At 36.5% G+C, this 12,994-nt stretch overlaps 1 protein-coding gene across 1 annotated transcript; it reads right to left on the bottom strand.

Annotated features, from left to right (window-relative positions):
- Nucleotides 1–1,901: 1,901 nt before the first annotated feature.
- LOC145565182 (uncharacterized) lies at nt 1,902–2,726 on the bottom strand. Its single transcript, XM_081625263.1, has 2 exons — nt 2,293–2,726; nt 1,902–2,205 (listed from the first exon to the last, which is right to left on the bottom strand). The coding sequence occupies exons 1-2, from the start codon at nt 2,724–2,726 to the stop codon at nt 1,902–1,904; spliced, it is 738 nt and encodes a 245-aa protein (XP_081481389.1).
- Nucleotides 2,727–12,994: the final 10,268 nt, after the last annotated feature.

The raw sequence follows: 12,994 nt of genomic DNA, 5'->3' as shown, positions 1-12,994 counted from the left end.
AAAATGTTTATTAAACTTTGTTAAAACCTTACTAACACAATTAACTAATCTAACCATTTTACAAAACAAATAAATAATCGGAAATTGGTACCAAGATTAGGCTGCGATTGTGAAGGGTACTATTGGTGAGCACATGCAACTATACCCTCTTTGTTATAGTTGAACCAATAAACTTATATTTGGATGCATGAATATCCTAAACACTTATCCTTAGGAATAGTGTGCTACAAACTATACCTTCAAAAATATGTACAAAAATGTGTATTTACTTTTTTACCCTCATTAATATGTTTGCTCTCAGTAATATATTTATTGTTTTTTTTCATTAAACATATCATCAATTAATTCAAAGTTATTTTTTAACTTTTTTTAAATATAAAAATTATACTTCATATGTTATTATTATTATTTAAAAAGAAAAAAAAAAAATTGTATTTACGAAGAGACTGTTTATTACCAAGAGACTATTTATTTTTACTCCTTCGTGGTTGCTCTTCTTATTTACAATCTTGTCGTCCTTTAATTGCAACACTATTGATAAGGTTTATTAGCTTTGGAATTGTACGTTGTTTGATGGCACATAAATAACATTATGGAGTTTGAATGGAATTCATATTAAATAGTGATATTTAAGCAGATGTTATCAAGAGGTGTAAAGAATTTAAAAATCTTAAAATCAAGGGAAATCAATGGAAAAAAAGAAAAACAAAAACAAAAAACTAGACTGGTACGGAGTATTCATTATGGAGAGAATTTACGAGGAAAAAAATAACTAAGTGGTTAAAAATTCATTTGAAGAAAACACGCTAGGTATTATTGAATCATGCAAATTAATTAAGAGTTCTAAACTAACAATAGTTTAAGATATGAAGGGATGCAAATCAATGAAATATTATTTAATAATAATTTTGAAATAATAGTGTCAAACTTTTGAGGGTTTCAAATAATAATTGTCATAAAAGATTTAAGTGGCTTTTTTATACTTCTACAAAGTCACCACATAGGCACACAAACCAAATAGTACGTATTAAAACTAGCAGGTCTACCACCCAAACCAAAGGTGTAAATACACGCTAATACAACTTCTTCACAAGAGCTAACTCCTTCGCCCGCATCGCGCGCGTAGGCCACCCTAGTAAACTATAAAAGTTGTAAACTAATAAAAACGATAGACAAGAATGAGAAATAGTTCTAGGTTTCGGGTTTCACCAATTACTCTCTATAATGAAATTAAACTAATTGCAGGGTTGAACAAATATAACATAGCAATGATCGAATTACCAATAGTATGTAATCTCCTCTCCCAAGGTTGAAACGTATATTTAAATCAATTTCATGTCTACTTCCGTGATCACAACAATTGAAATAAACTCATTAAGAATAGGAATTCAATAAAGACCACCCCAAGTGTATAACTATTCCTAAAATTATACTACTTGACGTTTGATAATCCCACGAACTAGTATTGAAAGTTCACTCCCGCTAATAAATCAACACCTTAAACATACAATCAATTAGCCAAATTAATCATGCGAAATAAAACAAGACTATCAAATTGCAATTATATAAATCAAACCCAAACAAAATAATTCAATTCATAGATAAATTGTAAAAGACTACATCCCTAACCTAGAACAAGGTGATTTAGCCAGACATGGAAATTAAGAGAACACTTAATCCATTTGATAATGAAAATCCATAATTGACATACAAATGTCACAAAGTATAGCAATTAGAACAAAATTAATCAAACAAAGAGAAAGAATAAACTCCAATTTCGATTGTTGTTCCTCGAAGTAGTGCGCGGCTATTCATCTAATTGTTAAAACACGCAATTGCTTTCTTTCTTTCTCTTAAAACACGCAAAAGTTTATCTAAATGTTCATCAAATAGTGAAGTAATTAAATCACAGGCAAGGAATCATTTTCACTAAGAAAAGCATATTTTAGATGTGATGGCAGAGGTTTTAACCCTAAAGTAGGTGCTTGCACACTAGAAGGAGGAGGAAGAGGATTACCTTTCTCAAGTTTCTCAAACAGATTACCTATTTTCTTCCATGAAGGGCACGCCTCTAAAGCCTTAGCCATTTCCAACACCTCAACCTTATCATTTTGGAATGTACCTGCACTCGTTAGGCATACTTTAAGGGTATCTTTAGAAATAGAATCAATCATTTCTCTATTAAATTCATCAAGCACATCAACTCTAAACACATGGTCAGTAAAAGAATGATTATTGGCATATTTAAACAAATTGAATTATACCTCTTCTTCACCAATTTTAAAAGTTAACTTGCCATTTTTAACATCAATTACCGTACTAGTAGTAATCAAAAATGGTCTTCCAAGAATAATAGGCACGTCAACATCCTCATCCATATCAAGAATAACGAAATCAACATCTATAATGAATTTACCAGCTTTCATTAGCACATTCTCTACTACTCCTAGAGGATATTTAACAGACCTATTAGCAAGTTGCAAAGAAATAGTAGTGCGTTTTAAATCATTTAAACCAAGCTTCTTGTAAATAGACAATGTTATGAGAAAAACACTTGCACCTAAGTCACATAAAGCTTTAGAAAAATTAACATCACCAATAGTGCAAGGAATCGAAAAGCTGCCAGGATCTTTTAATTTAGGAGGAAGCTTATTCTGAATTACAGCACTACATTCTTCACTCAAAGCAATAGTTTCATGATCTTCCAATTTCCTCTTTTTAGACATGATTTCTTTAAGAAATTTAATATGAAGGAATTTGCATCAAAGCATCAGCAAAAGGGATATTGACTTGCAACTGCATAAACATTTTCAAAAACTTTTCAAATTGATGATCCACTTTATTTTGCTTAAGCCTTTGGGGAAAGGAATGGAAGGTACATAAGGCTTAACAGGAATAGGAATAGGATAAGAATCATCACTCACTAGTTCAGGTTGCTTTTCATGTTCAATTTTGGCATTTTCATCAATTACTTCTTTAGGCTTGGCTTGAAGAGTTACATCATCAAGGGTTTTACCACTTCTTAAGGTTATAGCTTTGCATTGCTCTTTAGGGTTTACCTTAGTTTGACTAGGCAGACTTCCTTGGTTTCTAGAATTAATAGCACTAACCAATTGGCCTAACTGAACTTCCACATTAGCTAATTGATCAACCTTATTTTCCAATTTTATGATTCTTTCAGAACTGGATCATCTCGGACTCGGGAGGTTAATTGCAGCTCACGAAAAATCACCCAATTACATGTTCTTTTTTGAATTCTATGAGTTGGGTAGTCTTGCTTATAAGCTACATGTAGAGGAGTGGTCCCAGGTGTTGATCGGGCTCTTGCTATCACTCTTGAGCTAGGTACTTCTTCTTGCGTTCCAATATACTTTAACAATAATATCTGTATTGTTATCAAATTCTAATCTATTTCATCCTTAAATAGTTAATGATTTAGAATATGTGTGACAGATAGTACTAGCTGCTTTAAACTCGTGTAGTAAAACTTAACATGTGATTTTCCCCCCTAAGTGAATGAATTATCCATAGCTTGAAATGTGGATCAACTGGCTGATTAGCTGTTATCCTACGTTGAATTCGTGTTTGTAATTAATAATAATTGATATGCTTGGCGTGGAAACGAATGATTCAAATGGTGATGTTTTATCTAAAAAGATGTTGTGCCTCAATCCAAAGTTATCCAAAATAGAATATGTAAATGGAAGTGCAGCTCTGAAGTTAGAAATTATACGGGGACTCAAGGTTTTAGTTTGTCTTGTTAAATTGTAAGCTTCAGATCATTGTCATGAAGGAAATGTTGCGATCATTACCCAAAATTGTTGTAGGCAATATCAGGGCATTTGAATGATTAGTATTCTCATTGAGGATAGAAATGCTTGAACTTCTCGTGGTTAGATTCAAACCTCTGCCTGTAGCAAGTTTTTCAATAGCCAATTCCCATGATGGTCTCTCATGTTGTGGTTGTTGTTGTTGTCTTTGAGGGAAACCAAGTGGATTTTGTGGTCTAAGGTTATTACTTAGGTTTCCTTGATCTCTCCAAGAAAAATTCGAATGGTTCTTCCAGCTAGGGTAATAAGTATTAGAGTAGGGGTCAATTTGTGATAGATTATAATCAGAAACATATTGAGCTTGTCAAAATTTGGACAATCATTACTAGCATGTGCACCCCCACAATTATCATAAGACAAATCGGGACAGAAATAAGACTAACATTACTCATTTTACTGAAAATTTTAGCCAAATTATCAACCTTAGCCTTTCACATGTTAATACCATCCACATCATACATCCCTGTACTCTTTTTAGAAACCAATCTTTCACTAGAACAACCATAATTATTAAATGCAAGTTCTTCTTATAAATTATTAGCTTCTTCAGTAGTCTATTGAGGCCCAAAAATTAAAGAATTACTATATTTCCGTTACTATAACCCTTTAAATGTAGTAGTGTGAAGGATGACCAAGTTTATAATGCCAATATATCCCGTGTGTTTTAGTAGTAGATAATGCTAGGATATTTGACTCTCGGCTGGGCCTAACTCGCAAGCCCAGCTAGTTGCTGGCGCTTGCACTATGGCAGGCTGGCCTCGCTGGCTGGAACCACACGCAAGCGTGCATGGCAAGTAGCCTTGCTTCACGCAATGTTGTGCTGGCTTGGCACACTTGTTGTGTGCTTGCAGGCTAGTGCTGCTAGTTAGCCTGCCCGACTAGCTCACCCAACAAGCATACAAGTGTGGCTGCTAAGCTTGCGGTCGAAGCTAGCGCATAGCTAGCTGCCTTACTAGCCTTGCACACCTAGCCCTTACTTGGCTAGGCCAACGCGAGGCTAGGTTTTTGCACGTTTTGTCATTTGACTTATTTTCTCATTTTCTCGATTCGTAAAATCGACTTGACTTACGATGCTTGGCTATGATGCTCTAAGCTTGAAATACGACGTCTTTGTTCGTAAAACTCTATTGACTCATTTAATCCTTCAGATTAATTCGTCGTTTCGATTTGGTTTCTTAATTGGGTGTCACCTGAAGGGTTTAGTCAAGATTAAGATGTATTATTAATTAGGAAAATTTTTAAATTACCACCTAAAAAGTTAACCATTTTCGAACTAACCACCCAAAAAAATTTTATTTTAAATTACCACTCCTTAAATTAAATAAATTCTCTGATTACCACCCATTTTAAAAAAAACCGGTGGGTTTCTGTAGGTGTCGTTTGAAGTGCGCCTACGTTAAGCATGCGTGAATATGCTTGGCACTCATACGAAGTGGGAATTGACATAATACGATTAGGGACAAGGAAAGTAGGGAGCCGCTAACAAGTTTTTAAGAAACTTGTAAACCGTTCACGGATCATTTAAGGCAACCACGAATAAGAGACAACGAAGGCAACAACGATTGACCCGTGAAGGTTACATCCCATTCATAATCCATGAGATTACTAAATCCATATGGTTCGAAACCACAAAAGGAGGATCGGGGATGATGGTACGAAGTGAGTCATGGAGTCACATTCGCCCGTATTGACCTCTACTCGATTCTTATAGTGAAAAGTGATTCCTGCGATCTCAAAGGCATGCAAACAAAGATTCAATTTTCTCCAAACTATTATTAGGCTAAGTTGGTTAAATATTAATGCAACACATAATTCTAAAATATTGTGATCACTTGATTAAACAACAAGATTAAAAAGGAACCTAAACCGGTCGTTCAAATTATCTTATTAGGCGTGATTTTCAATTACATGTTCCCTTTAAACATGCAATATGCTGATCATAAAAAATATAATAAAATCAACATTAGTATTGGAAGAAATTCAACAATAAATCCAACAATATAAAATCGTTAGAAAAATAATAGAAATAAAAGGAACATGATTCCTTACTTTGATTTTGCTTGCTTGCAACTATAAAACAATAAAGGAGTTAGTAACTTCAAGGAAATAATAAAAAAAATAATTAATATTAAATTAAATAGAGTTGATTTGGGGCCAAACCTTCAAACAGTTCTACCTTTCACGCCTTGGTTTAAGGACAGAACCTCGGGTAAAGTACGGACTCCTTGGAGTGCTTAAGGAATGTATTTTGGAAGTATAAGGTAAGCTAGTGTTTAGGCTAGAGCATAGAAAAGAGAAGAGAATGTTAATTGATGCCCCAGACAACAGAAATGAGAGGGTATTTACAGGGAAAATGAACAGAGGGAACACACGGAACCCTAAAAAGATAAAAACCCTAAAAAAAATGTCGCGACACGTCAGCAGCACGCCGCGACACGGAAAAATATGCCGTGACACGGTAGAATTTAGTATGACGCGGAGTACTTTGGTGTGACGCGGGACAAAAACAGACCTATAGAGTTTAAAACGCGTTTAGGTTTTATGTAGAGAAAACACGGAACAATCCCGTGTCACGGCATGTGCACCGTGGCACGGGAAATTATGCCGTGGCGCGGCAACAATTCCCGTGGCGCGGCACAAGTTGCCGTGACGCGGCGGACTCTGCTTCCATTTTTACGGCCAGATTCATTTTAACCTTAATTACGCTCAGCACTTTTAAGTGTCGTTTTATAATTTCGGGCTATTTAGGTTTATTATTTATTAATTGGGCTAAAACAATAAATAATAAGAAATGAATAAAAAAAGTTTGGGCCAAAATAAAAATTGGACTATGCTTTGACTAAAAATTAGGACTGATTTTATGAACTGAGTTTGATTGAATATGAATTTTAAGCACTCCCGGGATTAAATACTCAACCCGACCAATAATGGCGGTGAAAAGTTGTTCATCATCGGGTTTGGTTTCTGGGGAGACATTTTTAGGTGTCTACAGTTTCTAACCTCTGGGCCCCACTTTAGTTATTTCCCTCCTTTCTATTTTCTTTTTTTTCAACTTCACTCTCTTTCTCATTCAATTTTCCCAACCAACCCTATTCTAAATTCAATTTTCTCCTTCCATTCTCTGCAAAATCCCCTTTTCTTCATAATTTCTCAATAGCTCATCAAATTAGAACCCTAATATTTTCATTAAAACCCTAATTGTTCTTGCAAGAGAAATTAATCGTGGGTAAATGCTTGTACTGGAGTTGTTGCATTACAAAAAAGTCCTCCGTTACTTCCACAACAATTCCAACAACAAACACACAAAACAAGCTTACAATTTCAGCAAACTTAATTGAAATTAAAACAAAGTCTTTTATAAAAACCCCAATTCAGTACTACCAGATAACCTAATTGTCAATATATCACAATTAATTCGTGTGCAGAAAAAGAGCCCTAATTAATTAAGCCTACAAATTCCCCAATTACAATGTCACAAGAACCCTAATTTTTACATAAAAGTGAGATTACCTTATGCGAATTAAAGTTCTTTCGCTGTTGAAGATGTGGTTGCAATTACAAACGAGCTCAAATTTGTGGAATTTATGGATAAATTGCAGGTAGGATTGAAAACTAAATTAGGGGAAGTGCTTTATAGGAAAAATCGGGAGGGGGGACAATTAAAAAGAAAAAAATAGCCATTTTTAGCCGTAACGTAGGGCCCACAGGTCAAAAACCCACCGGATTTTCAAAATGGGTGGTAATTTAAAAATTTTCCAATTAATTATGCATTAATATTACTGATTGGAAGCGGCCTCTAGCTAGGCATTCTGATCACTTAACCTCACTAAATAATTAGCTTTCTAAGAATTCTGAACCCTCTATCGGAATAATCCACTTGTTCGAAGGACACCATACCTTTCAATCTCCTGTCATTCCGAACAAGTGCGCTGTTAGTGTGTAACCTATTTCCTATGTCACTTAATGTCTTTTCATGAAATATAAGGTAAGATTCTTTGTCATACTTATTACATCTAGAAGTGTTTCTCAATTTTTGAGTTCAATTGTCAATAAGCAAATGACTTCTAAAATCCAACTTAGCACGGCCATGCATTTTCACAGTCTCTCTCTTTGAGACGCCTCGAAAACAACAAAATGTTCCATGTTGTTAATAGGGTGACATCCCCAGTCTTGCATTGTTAGCTTCTCTTACTAAGAGGACCTAGCCACCCGAGTGTTGCCGTTATAATCCCCTTGTACGGCAGACGTTTGACAACATCAAAACGGACTAGTACTCAAACTTACGACACTCATGGTTGAGGAAAGAGGTTCTGATAGCCATAATGATTAATATACTTATGACGATTGTTAAATCTACTAAAGTATTTCTCATAGTTCGATCTGGTATAGTTCAAAACAAATACCTATGCAAATGATTTATGACAATCATGTCCTTATAGCACAAGAAATGGTGCTATAAATAATACTACACACTAATCTCAAGTGGTCATAAGTCGTCCAACATTTAAATGACCTTGATTATGGATAGTTTTGATATGATATTCAACGTTCACTTAATAGGTTTTTCTTTATCCAAGACTTGTCTTGATACCTGTCACGGCAAATTTTAAGGAATAACTTTTTTTCTTTAAGTTAGGGACCAAGGAGGTACCCATGATGGCGTCTAGACCAAGTCTATACAAGCCTTCTACTAATAACCTAAGCAAGCAAGCAATAACGAAAGAAAAGGCAAGACTACTTTTCATTACTTTAAGAACGAGAGTACAATACAAGGCAAAGTGCCCGAATAAGTGCATGCCCAGCAAACGAGGCAAGTCCTTTAATTTATTTATACTACTCAAGGGCTAGCCACATCCCGCTAAATAGGAATAACTTCTGACTACTTTGTTCACCGCCCACTATATGGTAATTACCCACTACTAGGTAATTGCTCCTTGTACAGGTGTCTTGCATGCATCCTTGCCCCTCAAATAGGAGTAGTGGGCTACGTGGGTGCTTACTATAACCACCCACTTCCCCACTACTAACCCCTCCTAAATTCAAGGGATGCTTGCCACATCATCACCACGTTTCTCAACTAACGAGCAGTTACCAATCCGTGGTAACCGTCGCTCATGATCCCCATTAAAAGAGGTAACTGTTAGCCCACGTTCTCCACTAAGCCATCCAAGTAACCGTCGAGTAACTATCCCATCCGTGATCCCTATAAATAGAGATCACCTTAGATATCAACCATACACACTAAGTTATGCTCAAACTCCCGGAGCCTTGCTATTTTTAGCCATCGTGTTCAAGCCATGGTGCACTGGTTTAGACCAAGCCGTAGCTCGAGTTAACCCCTTTAGCCAAATCCCACCGTGCTTAGGACTAGTCATGGCCCTGCCATGCTGCTGATGTGAGGTTGTGGCCACATCAGCGGCGGGGGCTCTAGCCCTAGTCTTTTCCTATGATAATACCCTATTTTGAATATCGTTAAATCGAATGGGCTCATAATTTAATTCTAAACCACAACTAAATAGTTTGTGGAATAATTAGTAAAATATTTTAATTCCACCTTGAAACTTTTCAACGTTTCATATTATGATATATGGTTTTCCCAAATGTTTTAAGAGTAACACTCTTCACAAAACATTTATAGAAATCACACCCATATCTAGTATGATTGATTTCTTCCATGCAATTGTGAATGTTGCAGTTTCAAATTTTCCCAATTTTATACACTGGTCCAAACCAATTCCAATCAAGTTATTAAAATTTTGACAAAGTACCCGGTTTTACTTCCCCATAGGTCACACAACCAACTTAAAATCCCAATAAAAAAAGTAACATATTCTACTTCCTCATAGGTCACACAACTAACTTAAAAGCCCAATAAAAAAAAAGTACCTGAGTTTATTTCCCCAAAGGTCACGCATCCAATTTGAATCGGTTGTCTCATGAACCTTATAATGTAATCTGGAACTTTGTGGGGCCCATCTCCAAAATCTGATCTGACCATCATCTTCATTGAGCCTAAAAACGATGGACCCCCAAGTTTCAAACTAAAAATAAAAGTCAAACACGTTCTAACAAAGTTATTTAAATCAAATGAAATTCAAATGCATTAAATTAAAACGAAGCTAAATGATTAAAATGAAAGTCAAATGCATTAAATTAAAACAAAGCTAAATGATTAAAATGAAAGTCAAATGCATTCAAATAAAGTAAAATGTGTCAAAGAAAAGGAAAATGCATTCAATAAAGCTAATTGGATGTAAAGAAAATTTAATGGACAAAGTTAAAGATGAACTCAAAGCTAAGTTTGAGAGTAAGAATTGGCTAGCACAAAAAATATAGGATAAATGGTTATTGATGAGTGTCATTTATGACACTCATTTAATTTCTTTTGGGATGATTTTTAGTTGCTTTTATAGCTCCTTTTATCTCTTTTTATCTAGTTTTAACCTTTATTTCCCTAGTTTGTGCATGCTTAGTTATTTTCTCGTTTTCTTGTGTTTTTGTCCATTTTTCCTTTTCTCTTTTATTTGTTTGCTTTTCTTTGTCTATAGGAGAACGGTGGTGTCCAAGGCTCTCCATGGCTCTTCCTCAAGTTTTATGAAGCTCAAGATGCAAGTTCATCACTCCTTTGTAGCTCAAAAATCAAGGTATGCAAGCTCCAAGTCTTCAAGGCTGCGCTCTCATGTTGCGCTAGCATCAAGAAGCGGTGTCGAACCCATCGTGGGGACGTTTAGGGACTACCGCACCCAATGTTCATCAAGTGGAGTGCACGGGTTGCATCTATGGTCGCACGAGGAGGATCCCCTGCTCCTAGGCGCGGGCGCACAACCAGGCAAACAGCCGACGCAGGCGTAGGCGCGCACCACCAGTACGCGAGCACGCGGCTTCTGTCTCCTGTTCCATACCCTCTTCTTCGCGGCCGGGCAATCTGGAGTGAGCGAAGGCGCGTATGTACGAGTCTTTTTAGGACGTCTAACTACTTTCTCCTTAGTTAGTTTTACTATATATAGGTTTTCTTCCTATTTTTAGTGAGGAGGGATTAAAGATTGTAAGAGAATTTCAGAGAGAGTTAGATTTTTAGAGAGAGAAAGTTTATGCTTGGAACTCTTGTTCTTAGATTCTAGAAAGAGAAACTTGATGATTTGATGATTGCTACATTTGATCTCCATTTTCTTTGATATTGATCAAAATTTTGTTGAATTTCAAATTCATTGATTGATTTGATTGTTGATAATTTGATTGCAATGTTGATGATGATTTTGATTACTAATTTAGTTTTGTTCTTCATTTCTACAATGTTTAGTGAGTAGATTCTTTGCTAGGGATGTCGTGAAGCATGTATGAATGATATATCATAGCTAATTGGGGGATTTTGATTGATTTGATATTGTTATTAAATTGGTTGATAGAAATTGTACATGTGTTTGATTTGTTGAGGAATAGTTTACCTTGATTCTCAAGCTAGATTGGATTGTAGTTTTCTATTGATACGACACATTGATTTGGAAATTACACTTATCGATTGAACTTGATTTATGATTTTCCTATGCTAGTCATTTGTAGAGACCTCTAGTTTGACGCCTAGAAAATAGCCTATCGAGGCTTGATTGCAAGTACTATTTTCCCTTGCATTGTTTGATTAATCAATCTCCTATCCAATTCGCATGTCTATTGTGAGTGCATGTGGATCCTATTTCCCTAGTGTTTGTTATACTGATGAAGGGAATGGTGTCCTTCAAACAAGTGTATTATTCCGATAGAGGGTTCGGAATTATTAGAAAGTTAATTATTCAGTGAGGTCAAGTGATCGGAATGCCTAGCTGGAGGTCGCTACCAATCAGTAATATTAATTCATAATTAAAATTACAGTTTGATCTTAACTGAACCCTTCGGGTCACAACCATTTGAGTAACTGATCCGCGATGACGAGTTAATCCGAAGAATTAAACGAGTCATCAGAGTATTACGAATAGAGTCGTCGAATTTCAAGTTTAGTGCATCGAAACTGAGTGTCATAAGTCGAGACGATTTTTGGAATCAACGAAGACGAGAAAAATAATCAAATAAATATATCGTGCTTGAATTACGAGGATAGCACGAGCCCCAGCCAAGCCTCAGATCGAAGGTAAGTGGCTAGGGGCCGCAAGCCACAAGGCACCAAGCCACCGCAGCCCTCGCAAGGCCCAGCTAGGCTTGCCGGGGCTGCTCGTGTGCCTACGCGCCACAAGCGCCCCAAGCCGGGATACCTAGCAAGCAAGTCGAGCTTACGAGGTGCGCTATTGGGCTTGTGCTGCTGCTGCTTGCTTGCGGGCGCTGCTCGTGGGCTTGAGGCATGGTGGCAGGCCCAACCAAATGAAGGACCGCCACTTGGGCATGCCTTGGAGCCCAAGGGATGAGATTGGTCTTCTTTATGTTGACTAAGTGTGCCATGCACATGGGGTTGGTAGGTTTATGCTTGCCCTCCAAGGATGGGTTTGTGGTCCTTACCTACTCCCTCCTTATGTGATGACACTTGTCGTTTGATTATTGTTTCATGACATTTAATTTAATTTAGAATTAAATTAATTGCTTATTTTTCTCATTCTATCATTTTTCCCACATGGAAAGATGATTGAAGTTTTTGGGAACCATTGCCTATAAATACCAACCTTAGGAGTTGGGATTACTCACTTGATTTGAACTCAATAAGGCATCTCCCAATAGGTGAGAAAACCTTTAAGTTCGTAACACTCTAGTCTTTCTTAGTTTATCCCCGACTAAGCTTCGGGGTAGGGGCCGTACGGGTCGGGTCTCGAGGGTGTGAGATGTTGGAGGCTTGCGCATTTGCGGTTGTAAGGAATATTTCAAACATCCCACACTTGAGCCCCATTGTAATCATACACTTAAGTATGGTGGCGTCCAAAGGGAAGGAAGTTAGAGCAAAAGAGTCGCCAACAAGTTTTAGGAACTTGTAAACCGTTCACAGGGTGAAGGTTACACCCCTTCATGATCCATGAGATCGCTAACTCCATAGTGGTCCGGAACCATGACTGGATATTCGGGGATGAAGGTACAAATCCAACCTAAAAGAGATTGAACTTGTCCTAAATAGGCCTCTACTTTATTCTTCTCATATTCATGTGCGCTTTCTGACTAACATACAATCAATATATTAATCCTAAACTTGT

The sequence above is a fragment of the Chenopodium album genome, chromosome 10 (assembly GCF_948465745.1).
Source record: "Chenopodium album chromosome 10, dcCheAlbu1.1, whole genome shotgun sequence".
NCBI classification, from domain to species: domain Eukaryota; kingdom Viridiplantae; phylum Streptophyta; class Magnoliopsida; order Caryophyllales; family Amaranthaceae; genus Chenopodium; species Chenopodium album.
Note: the sequence above shows the minus strand (reverse complement) of the source record. Positions and strands in the feature narration are given on the sequence as shown.

What these genes read in the sequence shown, in the direction of transcription:
- LOC145565182 (XM_081625263.1), bottom strand. Translation starts at nt 2,726, where the DNA reads ATGTCTAAAAAGAGGAAATTGGAAGATCATGAAACTATTGCTTTGAGT. An exon ending in ATTGATGTTAAAAATGGCAA is followed by an intron (nt 2,206 to 2,292) that starts GTTAACTTTTAA and finishes CCATGTGTTTAG; the next exon opens with AGTTGATGTGCTTGATGAAT.